At 35.2% G+C, this 24,931-nt stretch overlaps 1 protein-coding gene across 3 annotated transcripts in view; it reads right to left on the reverse strand.

Annotated features, from left to right (window-relative positions):
• Positions 1 to 1,315: 1,315 nt before the first annotated feature.
• Positions 1,316 to 24,931, reverse strand: part of LOC137387452 (casein kinase I-like) — a 73,687-nt gene continuing 50,071 nt past the window's right edge. For 2 of the 3 annotated variants that reach the window (XM_068073879.1, XM_068073880.1), the window contains exons 5-11: positions 21,527 to 21,675; positions 17,903 to 18,137; positions 15,390 to 15,560; positions 14,548 to 14,693; positions 13,248 to 13,298; positions 12,118 to 12,221; positions 1,316 to 1,964 (exon numbers count right to left, since the gene is read on the reverse strand). In XM_068073879.1, coding sequence (XP_067929980.1) covers positions 1,901 to 1,964; positions 12,118 to 12,221; positions 13,248 to 13,298; positions 14,548 to 14,693; positions 15,390 to 15,560; positions 17,903 to 18,137; positions 21,527 to 21,675 — 920 coding nt within the window. In that variant the 3' untranslated portion in view covers positions 1,316 to 1,900. The remainder of the gene's footprint in view (positions 1,965 to 12,117; positions 12,222 to 13,247; positions 13,299 to 14,547; positions 14,694 to 15,389; positions 15,561 to 17,902; positions 18,138 to 21,526; positions 21,676 to 24,931) is intronic. The other variant, XM_068073881.1, reaches the window with a different exon arrangement.

The raw sequence follows: 24,931 nt of genomic DNA on the forward strand, positions 1-24,931 counted from the left end.
TGGCATTCTTAATACAGTGATCATTCAATTGAGTTTAAAGCAACCTGTAACTTTGTAAATAAAGGTACAAAGTTGAAGGGACAAAAATAGTCCCAAGTGCCTAACTCACCTATTTTATTGTAACTTCTCCAATTGTTCATGAGTGCTCAATTTAGTGCTGGGCACGAGTACTTTTTGGCCAACGAGTTTAGACTCGTCCTCTTCCGTTCGAGTTTTTTGAGTATCGGGTAGATGGTAGCACTTGGCCCGGGTACTTCTTGGCCAACGGGTTTTTCGGGTATCGAGTTTGTTGATACGGATTCTATGTCTAAAACTTCAAAACATCAGACATAGTTTAAAATTTACGATGCAATTATTATTCTATTGTATTTATTTTTTTACTATTTTCTAACGACTGATATTCGTGCTCGCAGCCTTAACCCTTTGAAGTTTGAACCCCAACTGTCGGTTTTCAGGCATTGCATAAGGTGTGTCAGAATCTCTGTCGGCCGGAATTTCGGCATTCACATGGCTTTGTTTACAAAAGCTGTTTCTAAGTAACAGCATAAACCAATCAAATTAATTTTTGCACAAAATTTAGACCAGAAATTTCACTTCCATCGGTAACAGTTTTCAAATATCTTTACCTACTTCCTTCATTTTAATAACAAATTTTATTTGAATGATATCACGAAAAAATTGACACGACTCGTTTGTTGGTAGGTCATGAATGATTGTGATGCAAAAAAAGAACTTTATAATACTAATCAAAATTTTCCAGTATATTTTGAGTCATAAAATAATGATGAACATGTGCTCAATGGATATGATGCTATAGTTAATGTTTTTTACGAGTTTTTTAAGATCGTACAAACTTTCATAGTGCTAGCCCGAATAATGGTAAAGTACTGTTTTTTTCTGTTTGATGTTGCTATGGGTTGCCCAACCTTGTTACTAGTGTTTTACAAATATCTTTGTATTATGAACACGATCAGATATACATGTATATAATAAAAGTTTATCAACTTCAGATCGTTGAACAGATTGCCCAGGGTTACTGACACGCATTGACAAAAAAGGCCAGGGTTCAAAAGGTTAACAGATAGGCTATTAAACAGTGTTTAGAGCGCAGGGCGCAATGAACCGAGTTTTTGTACACTACTCGACGGATCCGTGTAACAAAACCCGAACTCACAAGATTGAAATGTGCAAAATCTCTATTACCCGAAACTCGAGAAAAGATAAACCGGAGAGTCCAACGAGTTTTATTACCTGTGCCCAGCACTAGTGCTCATGGTCTTATGTAAAACACATACATTGCTCTCAGATATACTTCACATGACATACGTTTATTTGGCTTTTACTGTAAATGACGAAGTAAAAACTCCACCACATCTAACCAACCATGCCATGCTACATAGTGAGACCAACTTAGTTGGTAAAAAGGCAGTGCAATATGTTTTATCAGCATTTAAGTAAACAATGAGACTGAATTTGCAGATTCATAGTGGTCAGATCAGCAGAATCGTAAGAAACATGGGAAAGAAGGGCATGAATCATGTAACAGTAATACAGTGCACTCCATCTTACTACCTCAGCATCCAAATTAGGTTTGAGCAAGAAATGCTGATTTCTTTTCACAATTGATTATGTCCATGTTGGAGCAGCGACGTGAATGCTGACACAGATAAAAGAATATAGATATGTATATATATATATATACAATGGCAATACTCAAAGACTATTGTCATCATTCAGAGGCTTGGTTTGCGGAGGCTGGACTGCTCAGAGAGTTGGTTACATGATGCCTCCAGAGCTGGATAGTCGGACGGGGGATGTCTGGGAAAGTCAGGATTCCTATGGAATCCACGGAGGCTCGTGAGATTGTTGGCTAGGCCAAACTAGAATTTTATCTATCAAGTCAAACATATACTTTACGAGCTGGCTGTGTCGGCTTTTTTCTTCCCTTTTTAAAGAAGCAGCATCTGTAATAATGCATGAAGGAAATAATCTTCGCGCTAACATTATTTCTCATTTCTGTTACCCAACAGCACACAAATATACCAAACAATATCTGAACACAAATTCTGTAGATAAACTGTCAGACTCTTCTTTCTCAAGCTTTAATTGAATGATCAATTTTTTAAATATTCTTCTAAACTTAGTGAAATATCGATTATAAGGACACAACCGCCATAAGGGCCATATTGCCTTTGTGTTCCAACCAGACCGAAATTATTTTCAAAGACAGCAAACCAGAGATTTTTGTCATGCCTATCATACCCCAATAATATAATTCCTCGTACTTTACCCTAGGGTTATTTTCCAGAACCGACCCATGAAATGAAAATTTCCACGTATATGAAACTAAGTTTTTTTATGAATGGGTCGCAATCTTAACCCTTTCGCAGGCGAGTTTTTTGGGCTATCTGAGACCCCATGGGCAAATTAATTTTTCACAAATCTATTTAAAAAAAATCATTGATACACTCTAGTTTATGATACTGTATATGTGTATTATGTTTTTATTATACAGGTAAATACAAATAAACATTTTTCAAGTCAATTTCTCCTATAAGTGTTTTTCTAGCTATGATACTTTTGGAAGCATTTGCCCTTGCAGAGGCCTACACAGCAGTCTTGACATCATGTGCTTATTCTTGTTCCTCTATAGCCTTGCCTTTGCTTATAGCCTTTGGAGGATAATACGACAGTAAAAGAAAGTTGCTGCACTATGGGAAAACATTCAGAAAGCAGAAACAAAAGCATAAACAAGCTACAAACAAAATTCCCAATTTTATTTAAATGTTTTTATTTCGTATTTTTCGTTCGTTTAGTTTTGCAAAAATGATCGTTTTTTTCTCAAAACGGCTTATTTTTTGGTTGCTAACCAATATATTGTAGTTTACTATTGGTAACAAAATTAAATAAAAAAAGGCAATATGCTAACCAGAAATCAATTTATAAAACCGTTCGTGTGGCGACATAATAGTCGCTCTGCCCATTAGCATCAGTATCGCAAAACGACAACAATGTCGCTATGCCTGCAAAACGGTTAACACTTCAGACTACTTCAACTACTTTCTAAAGTTTTAGAATTACTAAACATTTACGCACATGTACACATGTACATGTCCTTGCGTATGTGACTTGTATAGTACATTGCACTTACTATACTCACATCATCAAGAGATTAACAAGAAATTTATGGTGAAGCATGATTGGCTGAGAATCAAAGAGGGGAAAAAAACACAGAACATTTGTGAGCCAATCAGCACCACGATAACGAATTGATGAAAAGCAATTGTTGTAGATGAAGGAAGAGCGATGGTCAAACTCTATTCACTAATTGAGAAAGTCTCACGCTATTCTTGGAGTAGATTTCCCTTTTTATAGCTGACATGAACCAGTTCATCGCTAGGGGACTTTCACAAGGATAGACTGCACTCTGCATTCATTTTTAGTTTTGCGCATATTGTACAAATTTGAAAAGGAATAAATAAATTGAAGTTTTATTGATTGCATGCTTCCATGATGTATTTAATTTCGATACCTCCTTTCACGCTTGTACCAGCATCGCTGTATTCAAAGATTGACAGACAGCTTCTACAGCAACAGCAATCTTTTTATACACACACTTTTATGTACTCACATGTAATACTAGTTCAACATATTCATGATTTTTATTTGGTTTTCTCAGTTTGTATTAATTGTGTCGGTATCATTGTTATCGCAATCATTGTAGTAGAACACACTTCATCTAGCCATTACTTACTAATTATTTCACATTTAAACACCTTTACTGTTGTCTTATTTTTTATAAATTTTTTTAAACCTCACAAAACACATTTCTTGTGATATGAAGTTTTAGAGAATTTCTATTCTCATTTGCATATAATAAACATATAATAAACTTCGTGTGCAAACAAATCCTTTAGATATTACAAAATTGTGTAAAATTTCAGTGGTTGATATGCCTTCAGGGGAGCCCGCAACCCTAAAAATGTGTAATACATCATTAATTTTGTCAACTTCCTAGCGGTGAAAATTACAAAAGTAGGTGTCAGCCAGCTCAAACATACTGGCCAAATATAAAAATAATCAAATATATAAATAAACTAGATGAATGCCCGGCATTGCACGGGTTATAATAAAGTTTCTGCACAGAAAATTTACTTTTAATCAAAATGTATGTAACATTCTAACTTTTAAATAAAGGTGTTAGTTCATTTGTGTGTACCGTGGTTATTCCTGTGTAATTCATGCTGTGCCGGCTGCAGTGCCTATCACAGCTCTATATTGATTGCAATAGTCTTGCTGCCCATGTGAGTTTAAAGCACATCAATTACATAAGTACTGTTTTAGCTTATTCAGGTTCTTCAATATCTTGGCTTTCAAATGAGCCATTGTTTGACATGGTGAGACAGACATTGGTTGGTGTTTATAGGATTTTCCCAAAGCTCTACCGCAGAAATGTTCAAAGGTATAAGCTCGGAAATTGTGATGTCACAATTTTCATATTCGGTGTTGTGTGCTCTTACCACTTATTTTATCACGTACCGCTTATATTTATCAACTATGATAATGACGCTAGTGGCATGCGAAGGTAGGACAACTCTAGAGAACTAATGAAGATGACAAGGGAATCAGTGTCATTAACTCTCAATATAAAGATTATTTTTATAATAAATAACTCAGATTCCAAGCACCATACTATATTTTCCCGATGATATTATGCACTAGCCCTCTCTTTTTATTGTGATGTTGAGGGGCACGACTGAGGCTAATTAATTTTAAGCATTGCGTGATCTCGCAAGAGTGCAATTTACATATAGTCCTAGGACCACGCCACTGCAGGTCACAATTTAATCAATGCGATTTCATTAGCTTTACCACAATGGGTGGTTAACAACCAGGTATGTTGCTAGTAGTCATTTCTGTTTTTGTTTAATTTTGGTGTAGAAGTGAATCAATTGTAATAATTGAAATAAATTGAAAAAAATCAATCGTTGAGGTTGACTCACTGCACTCCGGGATTGTTCAAAATAGAGAAGCCTACAGTAAATAACTTAATCTGCCTATTAGCTAGTATCATACGCAAAGTGATTAATTTAACTGTTTAATACACCTGTTTTCTATTTTCCATATACTGTAATTTACTCGAATATAATATCAATATAGTAAATTTTATATTTTTGATATCTAATTACTAATTAATCAAGTTATTAATCATTTCTGTATGGGACTTACAATTGCCATCATATAAAACGATGTGATAATAATTACTATAAATGGTTAAAATGAACGAAAGGATGAAAAAAGTAAACTCTAACAATCATCCGAAATCTATTAACCCAGAACATGCGTTTGTATTGGTCGGGCGTTAGCACGATCCCCGGGCATTGTTGATTATGTATAATGCTAGTTTATTATTAGCGCTCTCTGGATTTAAGAGCACCGATTGTCACAGAAAAGCGCAGCCTCAATGGCAAAGAAAGGGATCGACGATTTAAGGCTAAATGATTATTATGACATCACATTGTGGGAACCAAAACTAAGTGTTTTTTTATTGCAGGACATACTTTTGACACCCAGTTTCTCAAGGTTCTATTATTCTTTGTGTATTGAATATAGGCTCATTCGAAAGCCAAGACCCTGATGTACTTAAATATATGATAGAAGTACTTAAGTACATGTAATTGATGTGCTTTAAGCATTTTCCTTCTGGCCAACAATCTATATATACATGTATAAATCTTAAAGCCTATCACCTGTTTGAATATCTGTCGGTCTGTCTGGTTATAGCCATTAAAATCTTTCAATTAAAAGCTCACATTTAGCTGGGTTTGAGCTCACAATTATTGCAACTCCGGGTTTGAAATCTAATTGTCTAACCACCAGACTACAATGGGTTTATGATTACATGCTCTTACTATATACTTTATACACCCTTTTTTCCGATTTTACACGCTAAATCACATAATGATTGTAACTATAAAACACGATGCTTTTCCGTCTTCGCCGTATTAGCCAATTTGTGTTCCGCAAAACGATATCGACAATAACTTCTCTCGAAATTGAAATCTGGCGATTTTATCTCAGTTCAGCGTCATCCGTTATGGTAATAACTGGTTCACAAATAGATGTTAACATATTTTTTTGTTACTACATGCATTTTCTGACAATGATGATTTTTAACAGAGTGATTGCATTAGATAACTAATATGGGTTTCTATACTACTCTATAGGTCTGTACGATATTTTCGCCTTATGATGCCAACACTCAAACAAACTAAAATCGTATAATTGTATACCAAATAATTTTTCATTGTAATCGTAGCAAAACAGGCTATATTTAGCCATCACTTGCTAATGATTTCACATTTACATTTCAACACCTTTACAGTTTTATTTTTCCTCGTAATTTATTTCAACAAAACACTTATTTCATGATATGAAATTTAAAAGGTGCAGTTGCTTAAAAAAGTTTGAAAACCTTGACAGTTGTTTTCTTTTTTCTCTTAATTCATTTGAACTGCACAAAAAACCGCTTTTCCAATGATATGAAGTTTGAAAGTTAGAATGGTAAGTTTTGCATATGTTAAATAAAAATAAATTTTCTGTCCAAAAACTTTTGTATTCTCCGGGCATATATTATTTCAGCTAGCATAATGCTAGCCGAAATATTTAGTGAGAAACCAAGAAAGATTGGCATGTGTAATAAGTATGTGCACAACTTATCTCATAGTATAGCTAGCTGGTCAGCGTAGTGTATTGGATAAATACCTGTCTGCAGAACTGTAGGTTGGCGAGTTCAACCCAAACCTTGAGTGGATTTTTATTGCTATATTTTAATCGCTATAACTGAACACAAATCTGACAGAAAACCAAAAAAAGCTTTATTTAAAATTTATCCCACGACCAAACAAGAGCGAAGCGATTGGTGTGGGAGATTTATGATAAATGCACATGTGCACACAACTCCCGAAAAATTATCCGTTAATGGCCGTCACCAAACCCTTGTAACGAAATTCTATCAACAACTATTTTTCAGTAATGTCATTTAAGTATAATAATGATACAAAACGCATATAAACCTATTTAAATATGTTACTAAGCCTTTGAAAGGTTACCGCAAATTCCTAAAACTAACCCATCTGATCGGATTATACATAAATAGACAGATTTATTTGGCCGAAAATCGTTATTAAAACTTGCTAAGCCTCACTATTATCAAAGTTAAGACCGGAAATTAAAACGCCGAGCAACAGAGAATAGAACAATTAAGTCGTGCGCATTTCACGAAAAAAATATCGTGCACGTTTCACCAGTCTATAGCATTGTCGAATTGCCGAAGGTTTCTGTAATTAAGTTAGGAGTACTGAAATCGTTTCATTTTTGCCGATTTAAAAGTAACTGACATTTTAGACAATTTGGAGTACTTTGGTATTCTAACTGATGTCCAACGCAGTGTAAGTAAAGAAAATGACGATGATATTTTTTCTAACGGTTCTTATGAGATTATTACAATAATTAATTATAAGTTTGGATGACTACAGAACAATGGCTACGTAGTACAGAATTTTTAAAAATCTATATAAATATCACAACTTCGTGATATTGTTAGCTATGACGTTTTGAAATGTAAACAAAATTGTGCATTGGTTTTATATTATTACTATGTTAATAATATTGGTTATTCTAATAATATCAGTGCATTTTACTTCTAATATTGGCCAATATTGCATTTCTCTTATTGTAGGGGAGAGATATAAACGTATAATCTTTTCCTTTCATTATTACTATTTGTTGTATATAATAACCCCCACACCCAGTACATTACAGCTACCATTGCAGTTATCCTATTGCACTGCAGTGCCATTTGACTGCTAATATTGCATTTCTCAACCATCAGTACCCTTTCTTTTTTTTCCAATATCACTTTGGTCGTGGGCTGTATGACAGTGGAATTTCTAGTTTACAGTATCTTATATAAACATGAATTTCATGTGCAAAAACTTTTTTATTACCCATGCAGTGTTGGGTAATCAATAGTATATATATATGTACTAGTCGAATGCCCAGGTAACGCCCGGGTCTTTAGACAAAAAATTTATTTATATTTAACATACCGTATACAACATATACCATTTTAACTTTTAAACTTCGTATCATGGGAACTTTCAAACTGCAAATTTCCAAATTTTTCAAACTGTAACTTTTAAATTTCATACCATGAAAGAAGTGTTTTGTTGAAATAAATTAAGAGCAAAAATAAAACTGTAAAGGGGTTTAAATGTAAATGTGAAATTAGTAACAAAAAATGGCTAAATATAGTCTGATATGCTACGATTACAATGAAAAACTATTTGGTATACAAGTAATTGATTTTAGTTCGTTTCAGTGTTGGCATCGTAAGGCGAAAATATTGTATAGACGTATAGAGTGGTATAGAAACCCATAGTAATTATCTAATGCAATCACTGCCTGGTAACAATAATCAAAATCATCATCATTAAAAAATAGTAACAAAACAGTATGTTAACCTGAGTGACTATAGTAACCTACAAAAACTTTAGTGCATTTTGTGGTTATGATCTGCAAGAAAATGTAACATTACAATGTGAACAGACGTGTAATATAAGCACTAAACTAACTCATATAAATTTAGCTTACTAAAAACATACTAGAAGGAAGTTTTAGTACGCATTATAGTAAACTTTTAACCAAAATTTTATCACTTATCTGTTTGCAAACCCGTTTTTACCGTAACGCATGACGCTGAACTGATGAGATACCATCAACAAGATTTAATTTCGAGAGGAATTATTGTTGAGATCGTTTTGTGAAAAACAAATTAGCCGTAGTACGGCGAGGACAAAAAAGTCTTTATGAAACTCGAGGACGAAGCCCTAGTACAACGACGACAAAACAACTCTATGAAACTCTATTCTGTTTCATAGAGTTAATAGAGTTTCAATTACTACGTCATTTAGCGTGTAAAATCGAGAAAAGAGTGTATAAAGTATATAATAAGAGCTCGTGGTTAGACAATTGGATTACAAACTCGCAGTTGCAATCACCGTGAGTTCAAATCGAGCAAGCAGTGAGCTTTTAATTCCAAGACTTCAATAGCTATAGCTGGACAGGCAGACATCCAAACAGTGGATGACAGACGATGACAAACTTTGAGATTTATATATGTACACGTATGAACACAATACCTTAAAGTCTGTTGAGGTTCCGCTAACATTCCAGAGTAAACTAGACTGTACCATAGGAAAAAGCAGACCGTAAAACCTCTGCTTGAAAGCCATGAATCTGTATTTTCCAACCTTTTCCCGATAGTGACGTTTGAATGTCCCCGAGATATGACATTCAAATAGAGGGTGGCGCTGTCTTTTTTGACTAGCTCATCAGAATTTTTGAAAGATAAATTTCCACTTTCATGGGCAAGGCGATGCTAACGTCGCCTATATTTTGCACTCCCATTCGGGTACAGCGACATTGATACTGTCGGCCTCAGCATTTTTGCTAAACCATTTTTATATACTTCGAAGTATGAGACCGGATTGAACAAAGAATGAGTAAAAGATATTAGCCAGATACAGTTATTAATTATTTCAATGGTTTCAAAGTGATTATTATGAGCAATCTTTAAAGCAAGTTTTGAAAAAAAAATCAGTAAAGCTTTGGAGTTAGAAAATGGACTTCGATACGCCATAACACAGCCATAACACAGCCATAACACAGGCTGGTATTATGTCGTACAGTATTCCTGAAGAGTATTCTCATCATTCATCAAAACCCTTTAGTCTTCAGGTAAGATTGTAAAACCCACTAAGGACAAATCTGAAGACAATGGATCGTATTTAGACCTTAGTGATTTTGAACCATTGTGTAGTTCTGATGATCGTGCCTACTCAGGTACGTGTGACTAGAACCATCGTAACCATTGTGTAGTTCTGATGATCGTGCCTACTCGGGTACGTGTCACTAGAACCATCGCAACCATTGTGTAGTTCTGATGATCGTGCCTACTCAGGTACGTGTCACTAGAACCATCGTAACCATTGTGTAGTTCTGATGATCGTGCCTACTCAGGTACGTGTCACTAGAACCATCGTAACCATTGTGTAGTTCTGATGATCGTGCCTACTCGGGTACGTGTCACTAGAACCATCGTAACCATTGTGTAGTTCTGATGATCGTGCCTACTCGGGTACGTGTCACTAGAACCATCGTAACCATTGTGTAGTTCTGATGATCGTGCCTACTCGGGTACGTGTCACTAGAACCATCGTAACCATTGTGTAGTTCTGATGATCGTGCCTACTCAGGTACGTGTCACTAGAACCATCGTAACCATTGTGTAGTTCTGATGATCGTGCCTACTCGGGTACGTGTCACTAGAACCATTGTAACTATTGTGTAGTTCTGATGATCGTGCCTACTCGGGTACGTGTCACTAGAACCATCGTAACCATTGTGTAGTTCTGATGATCGTGCCTACTCGGGTACGTGTCACTAGAACCATCGTAACCATTGTGTAGTTCTGATGATCGTGCCTACTCGGGTACGTGTCACTAGAACCATCGTAACCATTGTGTAGTTCTGATGATCGTGCCTACTCGGGTACGTGTCACTAGAACCATCGTAACCATTGTGTAGTTCTGATGATCGTGCCTACTCGGGTACGTGTCACTAGAACCATTGTAACCATTGTGTAGTTCTGATGATCGTGCCTACTCGGGTACGTGTCACTAGAACCATCGTAACCATTGTGTAGTTCTGATGATCGTGCCTACTCGGGTACGTGTCACTAGAACCATCGCAACCATTGTGTAGTTCTGATGATCGGGCCTACTCAGGTACGTGTCACTAGAACCATCGTAACCATTGTGTAGTTCTGATGATCGTGCCTACTCGGGTACGTGTCACTAGAACCATCGTAACCATTGTGTAGTTCTGATGATCGTGCCTACTCGGGTACGTGTCACTAGAACCATCGCAACCATTGTGTAGTTCTGATGATCGTACCTACTCAGGTACGTGTCACTAGAACCATCGTAACCATTGTGTAGTTCTGATGATCGTGCCTACTCAGGTACGTGTCACTAGAACCATCGTAACCATTGTGTAGTTCTGATGATCGTGCCTACTCAGGTACGTGTCACTAGAACCATCGCAACCATTGTGTAGTTCTGATGATCGTGCCTACTCGGGTACGTGTCACTAGAACCATCGCAACCATTGTGTAGTTCTGATGATCGTGCCTACTCAGGTATGTGTCACTAGAACCATCGTAACCATTGTGTAGTTCTGATGATCGTGCCTACTCGGGTACGTGTCACTAGAACCATCGCAACCATTGTGTAGTTCTGATGATCGTGCCTACTCGGGTACGTGTCACTAGAACCATCGCAACCATTGTGTAGTTCTGATGATCGTGCCTACTCGGGTACGTGTCACTAGAACCATCGCAACCATTGTGTAGTTCTGATGATCGTGCCTACTCAGGTACGTGTCACTAGAACCATTGTGTAATTCTGATGATCGTGCCTACTCAGGTACGTGTCACTAGAACCATCGTAACCATTGTGTAGTTCTGATGATCGTGCCTACTCGGGTACGTGTCACTAGAACCATCGCAACCATTGTGTAGTTCTGATGATCGTGCCTACTCAGGTACGTGTCACTAGAACCATTGTGTAGTTCTGATGATCGTGCCTACTCAGGCACGTGTCACTAGAACCATCGTAACCATTGTGTAGTTCTGATGATCGTGCCTACTCAGGTACGTGTCACTAGAACCATCGCAACCATTACAGCAACAATGAAAGAATTATCACTATTGATGCAACCGAGTTATTGTTAGTACAATTTTGTGGACAACTTTCCACTGATCACTTTCGGTTATTGGTTCGTAGAGATCAAAGATTGTAAAAGTGGCAGTCAAATAGAGATGCTTTCAATTAAAGGGTGGCACTGCATTTCCAACCCTTCCCTATAGTGGAGTTCTATCGGAGGTGACGCTCAAATAAAGGGGACGATCAAATAAAGGGGACGATCAAATAGAAGCTTTACGGTAACTGGCAGAATATAATAAGCAGCTTCGCATCTACATCCTGAACTCACATTGTTTCTCCTTCGACTTCACTTATTGTAGGCCGTGGGACTGCGGGGCTACTCTGGACGTGTGTGTCGGCATTCGTGCCATCCTGAGCATTGTTGTTCCCAGCCTGTAAATCAACAAACAGCCAGCTATTGAACTCTTGCTATCGCATATATGCAGTACGTACATGGAACATGTTGAACTCTTGCTATCACATATATGCAGTACGTACTTGGAACATGTTGAACTCTCGCTATCACATATATACAGTACGTACATGGAACATGTTGAACTCTTGCTATCACATATATACAGTACGTACTTGGAACATGTTGAACTCTTGCTATCACATATATACAGTACGTACTTGGAACATGTTGAACTCTTGCTATCACATATATACAGTACGTACTTGGAACATGTTGAACTCTTGCTATCACATATATACAGTACGTAGTTGGAACATGTTGAACTCTTGCTATCACATATATACATTACGTACGTGGAACATGTTGAACTCTTGCTATCACATATATACAGTACGTACGTGGAACATGTTGAACAAAACATGCTGCCCAGATTAGAAGCCCGATGTAACGGTTTTGTGAAAACATACATTACACACATAAAAAACCAAATATCACAATACTAACACACAAAGCAAGTGCGTGTGACTATGTTGGCCGGCATTGAAAGACCGCTTAATATTTTAGGAGTTATTATCTCATTTTCCATCTATACATTCAGTACAGTTGTACAAGTGGTTTACATAACATGAAATATTGATTTGCAGTAGGAATGTTAACCCAATGTACTGTTTATTTCTACAATCAATTTTGAATGTTTTGTGTTTGTAAGTTCTGCCTGATTTCTAGCATACTTGGAGAAGTCTTGACCACATAATGAGCGCTAACGGCAAGACTGATATCAGTAATGAAAACAGACCCACTCAACCAGTGAATTGCTATTAATTTAATTGGTTAAAAAGAGACACCATATATTTGGGTCATTGCTCATTTGGGAATTGAATCCTTGGTCATGCTAGAAACTCATGCCATTAACAAAAGAGAGGAGCAATGATAAAACTGATGAACTCAACCACAAATATGTAATCAAAACCTAAAAACATTAAATTAAGAGGGAAAATACGCACCTTTTGACCCGTTTCCTTTCGCCCACTTTGGTTCTTATAGGGATTTTCAACCTGCAGAACCGCCAATAAACACAGACACCATTAATACCTTTTAATCTTCTTCAAAATAATTTTTTGTTCCACAAAAATGATATACAAGTCGTTACAAAATAATTTATTAGACATTTTTTTAAGTACATTTTTAAGTTGGTTTAGGGAGTAGTCTTTCCCTCAATCCCGACTTGGAGCAGAGCGAGGCTTAAGTCATAGCCTTGTAAGTAGTCATTTCATTTTTGACATTGAGTACTGAAAATCAGCAAAATTAAAGCTTTTCAAGAACATTTTTGAGAAAAACTTCCCGGTATATTACTAGAAAACATATTCTCATTTCCTTCAATTTTCACAAATAGTATATCCAGCTTCAGTGAAACAAGTAAAGACTATTTTAATATGATAAAATATTAGGAGTTTAGCAAAGGCGGGTTTCAGTCACTAGTGTCGGTCGCTAGTGTCGGTCGCTAATGCCAGTCGCTAATACCAGTCGCTAGTGTCAGTCGCTAGTGTCAGTCGCTAGTGTAGGTGGCTAGTGTCAGTCGCTAGTGTCAGTCGCTAGTGCCAGTCGCTAATGCCAGTAGCTAGTGTCAGTGGCTAGTGTCAGTCACTAGTGTCAGTCGCTAGTGTCAGTCACTAGTGTCAGTCGCTAATGCCAGTCGCTAGTGTCAGTGGCTAGTGTTAGTCGCTAGTGTCAGTCGCTAATGCCAGTCGCTAGTGTCAGTCGCTAGTGTCAGTCGCTAATGCCAGTCGCTAATGTCAGTGGCTAGTGTCAGTCACTAGTGTCAGTCGCTAGTGTCAGTCACTAGTGTCAGTCACTAATGCCAGTCGCTAGTGTCAGTGGCTAGTGTTAGTCGCTAGTGTCAGTCGCTAATGCCAGTCGCTAGTGTCAGTCGCTAGTGTCAGTCGCTAATGCCAGTCGCTAATGTCAGTGGCTAGTGTTAGTCGCTAGTGTCAGTCGCTAGTGTCAGTCGCTAGTGTCAGTCGCTAATGCCAGTCGCTAGTGTCAGTCGCTAGTGTCAGTCGCTAATGCCACTCGCTAATGTCAGTGGCTAGTGTCAGTCGCTAGTGTCAGTCGCTAATGCAAGTCGCTAGTGCCAGTTACTAGTGTCAGTGGCTAGTGTCAGTCGCTAATGCCAGTTACTAGTGCCAGTATCTACAGTATCGATAAGATCCAGTGTCTACAGTATCGGTAGGATTTGGTATCTACAGTATCGGTAGCATCCAGTCTCATAAATAGACTCATAAAGAATAATGTATTAGTGCCAACCACTTTATCAATCCAGTCAAATCTCCAGTCACATATTATCTCCTGTTTAACCATGAGGTTTGTGAAAAGCTTCCTCAAGTATGAGTAATTTGGTTCCTCAAGAAACTCCAGGTTCCTCGTGTACCTCATGTACTCAGCAAATTCCTCTGAAATCAGCATTTGCATTCTGTCAAAGCCACTGTCTGCGTATCCGCTGTAACTTTTCGTTCAGTTAAAGATGGAGCCTTTTTTTGATTGGTTATCGTAATAAAATAATAAGAGTGATAACAAACACAGCTTGCTGGTGAGCTCTGATCAATCGATTATGACAAACAGCTCTAAATGACTATCAGCTCTAAATGACTAACAGATCTAGTTTTAAGTACAATCTGGCCTGTTACTCGCTTGTGTACACACGGATTTAAACACAGGCAAAAACATTTGGATGCAATGGATAAACCACCATGATGTAATTAGAGGCCACGATTTTTAAGCTGAAACCACAGCATCAGAACAAATCATTTCTATAAATGCTCTTCAAGGCAACCTGAGGGATTGAACATCATCAACCTAAAAGCATGGATTGGAAATATGGAAACTCCTCAAACCGATAGACAACTAAATCATGAGTAACTGATAGTGATACTGATTGTAGCAAATGCTAGTGCTTTCAAGGTTGTTCGTACCAATAGTACTTCGGACGAATAAAAGTTGCAACAAAATAAGATTCATAATTATAATAATATAAAATGTCCTACAATAAATAGATGACAAGGCAATATAATAATATTACTGCTGGTGGTAGGTAGCAAGTTAATTAGTTTCCTTTAGTACGTCAATGCATAGAGCTGGCCTGAACCTACCTGGGAAACCGTCACACAACTCCTCAACCTTTGTGGATTTCTTTGTGTCTCCTATCTTTTTATATCGCTCTTTCAGAGTGTCAGCTTTCAAACCTTGCCAAGGTAGGCTACCCCGCAGAAAATACATAAACATGTGACCTAAAGCTTCAAGGTCATCTCGTCGGCTCTGCTCTAAAACAATGTACATAAATATTGTTAACAGAAGGCTGCAATCATCGTTATAGTGAAATTAGACATTGTTTGAGACCTTATACAATAGTAGTTGCACAGCGTAGAATACTAAACGCTAGGAATACTAGCTGTACACCCTGGCGTTGCCCGAGAAATAAAATCTTTCGACAGAAAATTTATTTGTATTTAAGATATAACAACATTTGCCATTCTAACTTTCAAACTACCTATCATAAGAAAAGTGTTTTGTATAATTGAAATAAATTGAGACAAAATAAAAAACAACTGTAAAAGTTTTCAAATAACTTTTAAACTTCATATCATGAGGAAAATGTTTCATGCAGATCGGATAAATTAAAAAAAATAAAACGACCATAGAAAGGCTTAGATGTAAATATGAAATACTTAGAACGTAATAGCTAAATTAAGTCTGTTTTGTTACGATTACAATAAAAGATGATTTGGTATTGATACAATTGATACAAACTGAGAAATAAATTGAAATATGTTGAATTAATAATAACAATTCTTGCATAGAAGTGTTTGTATGTATAAAAAGGGTTACTGTTCCACCAGAAGCTTTCCATCAAAACTTTGAATATGACGATACAGAGACAATTTAATTGTCCGCGTGAGAAGAATTGGCCTTGATCCAAAATATAGTGATTGAATCTTACGAAAATTATTTCTTAACAGGGGCATCGTAACGCGTGGCCGCATTGGTAAAATAATCAGCGTGCCCTATAGCCGGAATGACAGACATACTTTGAGATATATATATAACGATAAAGTATAGATGTCAGGTTACTGTCTCACATATATAGATGAGTATAAACTGAGCTACTAGGAATATTAGGAATAGATGTCAGGTTACTGTTTCACATATATAGATGAGTATAAAATGAGCTACTAGGAATATTAAGAATAGATGTCAGGTTACTGTCTCACATATATAGATGAGTATAAAATGAGCTACTAGGAATATTAGGTATAGATGTCAGGCTACTGTCTCACATATATAGATGAGTATAAACTGAGCTACTAGGAATATTAGGAATAGATGTCAGGTTATTGTCTCACATATATAGATGAGTATAAACTGAGCTACTAGGAATATTAGGTATAGATGTCAGGTTACTGTCTCACATATATAGATGAGTATAAACTGAGCTACTAGGAATATTAGGTATAGATGTCAGGCTACTGTCTCACATATATAGATGAGTATAAACTGAGCTACTAGGAATATTAGGTATACATGTCAGGCTACTGTCTCACGTATATAGATGAGTATAAACTGAGCTACCAGGAATATTAGGAATAGATGTCAGGTTACTGTCTCACATATATAGATGAGTATAAACTGAGCTACTAGGAATATTAGGTATAGATGTCAGGTTACTGTTTCACATATATAGATGAGTATAAACTGAGCGACTAGGAATATTAGGAATAGATGTCAGGCTACTGTTTCACATATATAGATGAGTATAAACTGAGCTACTAGGAATATTAGGTATAGATGTCAGGCTACTGTCTCACATATATAAATGAGTATAAACTGAGTTACTAGGAATATTAGGAATAGATGTCAGGTTACTGTCTCACGTATATAGATGAGTATAAACTGAGCTACTAGGAATATTAGGTATAGATGTCAGGTTACTGTCTCACATATATAGATGAGTATAAACTGAGCTACTAGGAATATTAGGTATAGATGTCAGGTTACTGTCTCACATATATAGATGAGTATAAACTGAGCTACTAGGAATATTAGGTATAGATGTCAGGCTACTGTCTCACATATATAGATGAGTATAAACTGTGCTACTAGGAATATTAGGTATAGATGTCAGGCTACTGTCTCACGTATATAGATGAGTATAAACTGAGCTACCAGGAATATTAGGAATAGATGTCAGGTTACTGTCTCACATATATAGATGAGTATAAACTGAGTTACTAGGAATATTAGGTATAGATGTCAGGTTACTGTCTCACATATATAGATGAGTATAAACTGAGCTACTAGGAATATTAGGTATAGATGTCAGGTTACTGTTTCACATATATAGATGAGTATAAACTGAGCGACTAGGAATATTAGGAATAGATGTCAGGCTACTGTTTCACATATATAGATGAGTATAAACTGAGCTACTAGGAATATTAGGTATAGATGTCAGGCTACTGTCTCACGTATATAGATGAGTATAAACTGAGCTACTAGGAATATTAGGTATAGATGTCAGGTTACTGTCTCACATATATAGATGAGTATAAACTAAGCTACCAGGAATATTACGTTTAAACAACTAATACATATTACAGATTCTCACCTCGACCAAGATGTGTATTTATGCTCATATATCTGGCAGTACCGGTTAAACTCTTGTGCTCCCTATAGGGTATATGTTTGTTTGTCTGTGGGTCCCTGTACTCTTTAGCTAGTCCAAAGTCTATTATATGTATTTTATGATTTCTCTTTGTTGAAGTTCGTCCAGCCAAAAAGTTCTCAGGTTTTATATCTCGATAGATGAGGTTCTTTAAGTGGACATACTCTATACGATCCAACTAAAATATCGACATCTCAATCAACAGGTGTGCCTACAGGTGTGCATACAGATGTGCATACAGACTTGAATATTTTCAACTAATGCTACATCAGCGAGTAGCTGCCAGTCTATTGCAGTAATGCTAAGACAAAAGCTTCACTCTCAATATGGCTAGCATTGGCGTTTGATTAGAACCAAGGCCCTAACTAATGTTGTAGTACCTAAACGACCCTTGACACTAAACTTGAAGTCATGTTTCATGAAACAGGAGATAACATTCCATCGTTTCAAACCATGAATTAAATTTCATTCATGTATCACATTTCTTATGCCAAACTTATTAGCGATACAACTCCAGTAAAAATAAGATTTTATCTAACATGTCAATAATCTCATACTGTAAAATATGCTTTTAATTTTTTTTTTCACAACAGTGCACCCTCAGAATACGATTAGCCTGATATATGATTTTTTCAGCTTACAAAGTGGAACATGATGATTTTTTTCACCTCACCATACGAATCTTATTGAACCATACGAATTCAACAAAACTTTCACCCAAGTTCAAATTTGGCAGTCAGTGTGCCCATTGCGTACTTATAATTAACAAAGACACCGAAATGATGCTTGCCGAAAATCCTTTCACAACGCTTGAAAGAGACTCAATCTCAATTTTGCAATTGGTGTGTGTAAAACGTTAACATTTTTGTTTAAAAACCAGTAGCAAAGTTGGAGTTGCGATCCCTTTAAACAAGGTCAATGGTCAGACAACTTCTTTTAACCTGATAACAAAAATCTACCTCATTACAAAAACAGCATTACGCTGAATAAGGTTTTAAACAGGTCACCTGAACGTTATATTGAAAGCGAAGACAGGAACCGATAAGTGATAAAATTTTGGTGATAAAAAGTTGAAATTCCGTAAAATTGTTAAAAATGCATACTAAACCTTAGCTTCAAGCGTGTGTGTTTAGTAAGCTATACTATTTTAGTTGAATTCAAAGTTTATGTTACACGTACGTCTGTCTTGAAGGTCAAAACTCCCTAGGGTACGTACTGTATTACAATTTATTGCAGATAATAACAACTAAATACAATAAAGTTACTGTAGGTAACTATAGTAAGGTTAACATACTGCTTTGTTACGAATTTGTAATATGTACAGCACTTATATAAAATTGTGGACGATTTTTACCGGGGATGTTTGAATTATAGAATTACCATGGTTTCTATAACCATACATACGATTTTTTCACCATGCAAAGACTCTGGAACATATGAAAATCGTATCCTGAGGGCGAACTGTATTAATATTATATATCTTATATTACACACACACACGACAAGTAATAATAATAATAAAGTAACGGAAGTATAATATAGTAACGGAAGTATAATATAGTAACGGAAGTATAATATAGTAACAGAAGTATAATATAGTAACAGAAGTATAATATAGTAACGGAAGTATAATATAGTAACGGAAGCATAATAAAGTAACAGAAGTATAATATAGTAACGGAAGTATAATAAAGTAACGGAAGTATAATAAAGTAACGGAAGTATAATAAAGTAACGGAAGTATAATAAAGTAACGGAAGTATAATAAAGTAACGGAAGTATAATAAAGTAACGGAAGTATAATAAAGTAACGGAAGTATAATAAAGTAACGGAAGTATAATAAAGTAACGGAAGTATAATAAAGTAACGGAAGTATAATATAGTAACGGAAGTATAATATAGTAACGGAAGTATAATAAAGTAACGGAAGTATAATAAAGTAACGGAAGTATAATAAAGTAACGGAAGTATAATAAAGTAACGGAAGTATAATAAAGTAACGGAAGTATAATAAAGTAACGGAAGTATAATAAAGTAACGGAAGTATAATAAAGTAACGGAAGTATAATAAAGTAACGGAAGTATAATAAAGTAACGGAAGTATAATAAAGTAACGGAAGTATAATAAAGTAACGGAAGTATAATAAAGTAACGGAAGTATAATATAGTAACGGAAGTATAATAAAGTAACGGAAGTATAATAAAGTAACAGAAGTATAATATAGTAACGGAAGTATAATAAAGTAACGGAAGTATAATAAAGTAACGGAAGTATAATAAAGTAACAGAAGTATAATAAAGTAACGGAAGTATAATAAAGTAACGGAAGTATAATAAAGTAACGGAAGTATAATAAAGTAACAGAAGTATAATAAAGTAACGGAAGTATAATATAGTAACGAAAGTATAATAAAGTAACGGAAGTATAATAAAGTAACAGAAGTATAATAAAGTAACGGAAGTATAATATAGTAACGGAAGTATAATAAAGTAACGGAAGTATAATATAGTAACGGAAGTATAATATAGTAACGGAAGTATAATAAAGTAACGGAAGTATAATAAAGTAACGGAAGTATAATATAGTAACGAAAGTATAATACAGTAACGGAAGTATAATAAAGTAACAGAAGTATAATAAAGTAACGGAAGTATAATATAGTAACGAAAGTATAATACAGTAACGGAAGTATAATAAAGTAACGGAAGTATAATATAGTAACGAAAGTATAATACAGTAACGGAAGTATAATAAAGTAACGGAAGTATAATAAAGTAACGGAAGTATAATAAAGTAACGGAAGTATAATAAAGTAACGGAAGTATAATATAGTAACGGAAGTATAATAAAGTAACGGAAGTATAATAAAGTAACGGAAGTATAATAAAGTAACGGAAGTATATAGTAACGAAAGTATAATACAGTAACGGAAGTATAATAAAGTAACAGAAGTATAATAAAGTAACGGAAGTATAATAAAGTAACAGAAGTATAATATAGTAACGGAAGTATAATAAAGTAACAGAAGTATAATAAAGTAACGGAAGTATAATAAAGTAACGGAAGTATAATAAAGTAACGGAAGTATAATAAAGTAACGGAAGTATAATATAGTAACGAAAGTATAATAAAGTAACGGAAGTATAATAAAGTAACAGAAGTATAATAAAGTAACAGAAGTATAATAAAGTAACGGAAGTATAATAAAGTAACAGAAGTATAATAAAGTAACGGAAGTACAATAAAGTAACGGAAGTATAATATAGTAATGGAAGTATAATAAAGTAACGGAAGTATAATAAAGTAACGGAAGTATAATAAAGTAACGGAAGTATAATATAGTAACGAAAGTATAATAAAGTAACAGAAGTATAATAAAGTAACGGAAGTATAATAAAGTAACGGAAGTATAATATAGTAACGGAAGTATAATATAGTAACGGAAGTATAATAAAGTAACGAAAGTATAATAAAGTAACGGAAGTATAATAAAGTAACGGAAGTATTGATTAAGTGTAAAGACACAGTAATGACATCTACAACAGACTTTAGTGTTACAACTCACCAGCTGTATAGCTAACATGAGAACTGTTTTCAGTGAGAACCGTCTATCACATTTGTCAAACAGGTCTTCTAGACTTGGTCCCAACAGTTCCATAACTAGAGCATTGTATTTACCACACGGTCCAAAATGGTAGACTGCAGGAATGCCATCTGCAAGTACGCAGCGGCCCAATCATGACCAAACAAAATCAAAAGTATCATTTCATGCTTTCCTCAAGCTTTCACCGTGTTCTTATTGAAGAAACAAACAATGAGAAAGTACAACGCATGGCTTCGACTAAGCGATCCGATATGATGAGCAGACAACTCCGATGTAATGCTAAAAGCTTAGTTTTTGCAGTGATGTGTTGTAGTCCAGTCCCTGTGATGCTGAATTGTTGATTTTTTTAGTTCAAGAAACCAAAAGCAGAGCAGGGTTTGATTGTTCCAAAAGATAGCTGTAATGTATGTCTTTAAAAATTCATTTTGTCGGAATGGCCAACCTTGCCAATACTCAATCAGCGTCAAATTTATTGGCGGCGACATTTGCCATTTACAACTGTATTGTGTGTGTGGCAGTCTAAGGTGACCTAAAGGCTTTTAAACAACTATTTAACTTTGTTCTATATACAGGGTGATTATATCAATGTATTTCATACCTAGTCACTGAACTATTACACAAGTTAATAGATGCATTCTGCTATTAAATGCATTTTCTACAGACACAAGGGAGACAACTTCAACAAATAATTGTGGTTTTTATTGAGATTTGATAAATAACAATACATATATATTGATAACTTGATCTTAGGATTTAGTTATCAAGCTGTACTACCCGGCGTTGCCCGGGTAATAAAAAAGTCTTTGGACAGAAAATTTATTTTTATTCAACATACCGTATACAACATTTACCATTCTAACTTTTAAACTTTATATCATGAGAAAAAATTTTTAAGCAGTCCATATAAATGAAGAGAAAGAATAAAACAACTGTAAAAGTTTTCAAGATTTTTCAAAAAACTACAACTTTTAAATTTCATATAATGAAAGTGTTTTGTTGAAATAAATTAGGAAGAAAAATTAAACTGTAAATGTGTTTAAATGTAAATGTGAAATCGTTAGCAAGTAATGGCTAAATATAATCTGTTTAGCTATGACTACAATAAAAAGTTAATACAATTAAATGGTTACAATAAAAAAGTCTTTGGACAGAAAATTTATTTTTATTTAGTATATAACAACATTTGCCACTCTAACTTTCAAACTACATATCATGAGAAAAGTGTTTTGTGTAATTGAAATAAATTAAAATAAAAAATAAAAACAACTGTAGAAGTTTTTAAACTTTCTCAAAAAACTGTCACTTTTATACTTCATATCATGAGGAAAAGGTTTTGTGCAGGACCACTAAATTAAAAATAAATTTACATAACCTTATTTTAATGGGAAAAATTATTTTGAGTTTCAAACAACTTTACCCGTCACTGAAAGTTATGAAATTTTTAAATTACAGTGGTTTGAAAACCTTTACAGTTGTTTTATTTATTTTTAAAAACTTATCATTTTACACATACACACTAGACTTTTGTGTACTCTGCGTAAAACAGTTGCATCTCATATATACATAAGCCTTAACAGTTATTTGATATCAAAAGATTCACCATGCTTTACTCTGCTGTGTTGTAGGTGCAAAATATGTGGAAATGTGATTACAAGCTCTTAAAGACCCCGTATCAAATATAGATGCTCGCTACTTTACAGTTTTGTTTCGGTTTGGTTTAATCGGCAAGTCGTAATCTGATCATGTGACCGAATACTTCACAAATAATTTTTGCAGCACTTTTCGATTATCACAGGTGACCAACAGGCTCGTCATGGAATGATATCAGACAATGATATGTACTCCTTCGAGCTAAGGTTAAAAAGTTAAACGAATTTTTATGGTAAGTTATAAGATATTAGTGCTAAAAGTGACAGCATTACAATGACGATAAAATAAACATGTAAGAACAATAGACATGGTTTTATTGAATGCGTGAAGTATATTTGTGAAAATATTTCGACGAATAAGGTTGCATGAAAGTGTAAACAGAAACCATCCTGTAACAACTACGTCCCATTTGAGCCGTTTTGGAAAGTGAATCCAAACTACGGCGATCTCGTTTGGCTGCGATTAACTGTTCGTTTTTCAGCTTTTAAGAGCTTGTAATCACATTCTCATATATTTCGCACCTACAACACAACAGAGTGAGACATGATGAATCTTATGATATCAAATAACTGTAATGTAAATTTTGTTGCAAGTCAACCTTTAACTAGAATGACAACCATCTGATCCTTATTTAGTGTGGCAAAACTTACTAAGCAAAACTAAACTAAACTGTGCCAGATTGTTGTTTGAGATAGTATTACTCAACTCCCCTCAGTTCTCCTTTGAGCACATTGTAATGTTTTTTTGTGAGTGAAATGGCTGTAGCATTTCTCATGGCAGCTGATAGTGATATAATATTGAGAGGTGTTGGTGGTGGTAGAAGATGATGATACTCCCCCAGTCCTTTAGAAGATCTTTGCAAATAGAGTCTGGATAAACTCCTTTGTGGCTCAATATAATAGTTAATATATCGCTGAGCATATGACTCAGCAGTGCTGAGCCGCTTTGATGATAAAACAATCAAAGTACAGTTGTCATTTTCTGATTTCAGACAGTGAAAAGCATATGAGGTAGCAGCCTTTTTTTCCATTTCAACTTGCAAGCATGCATGCAGCCTATGCGCTCAGGCCTGTAGTCCATGGTTGCAAGTTGGGGCTACAATTATTAGGCAACTAGTTATGAACACTTGGGGGTTTAGGGGGTGGTGTTAGCCCCCCCTCTCTTCAACGAGATATGAGGCAGCGCCCCTGAGCTCTGAACCTTTTAAGCATCAGCAACCCGCAAAGTATGCATAAATGCAATCAATTGTAAGCATCAAAATTTACATAAATATATTGCTTATGGTTCATGATAGGCAAAACTTTTTCTTTATTCAACGAACGATATAAAACTCATGACAATACAGATTTCTGTAAAAAACATTGAAAGAACAAGGGCTTTTACTTCTTTATTGCAATAGCTTTTATTCTGTCAATGTGTCCATGGCAGAAATCTTTGGCAACTGATTCTGTATCTACATGTATTTCAACATCTTTATATATGTGTAATATTAGCAGATTATTTAGACAAGCCTGATAGTGCTCCTCATCGCTATTTTAATTTGCTTCAATGCAGAAAAGGTGCTCTCACTCACTGCAGTAGTGACAGGCAAAACCAATACTAGATTAGTGAGCCTCATCGCTAGTTGCGCTAGAGCACAACTAGCGCTCGTAATTAGTAGTTGGAAATTCCAAGTGAATGAGCTTAGACTGCAATTCTTAGCACTTAGCTGTTAAA

This window comes from Watersipora subatra, chromosome 2, assembly GCF_963576615.1.
Source record: "Watersipora subatra chromosome 2, tzWatSuba1.1, whole genome shotgun sequence".
Classification (NCBI taxonomy): domain Eukaryota; kingdom Metazoa; phylum Bryozoa; class Gymnolaemata; order Cheilostomatida; family Watersiporidae; genus Watersipora; species Watersipora subatra.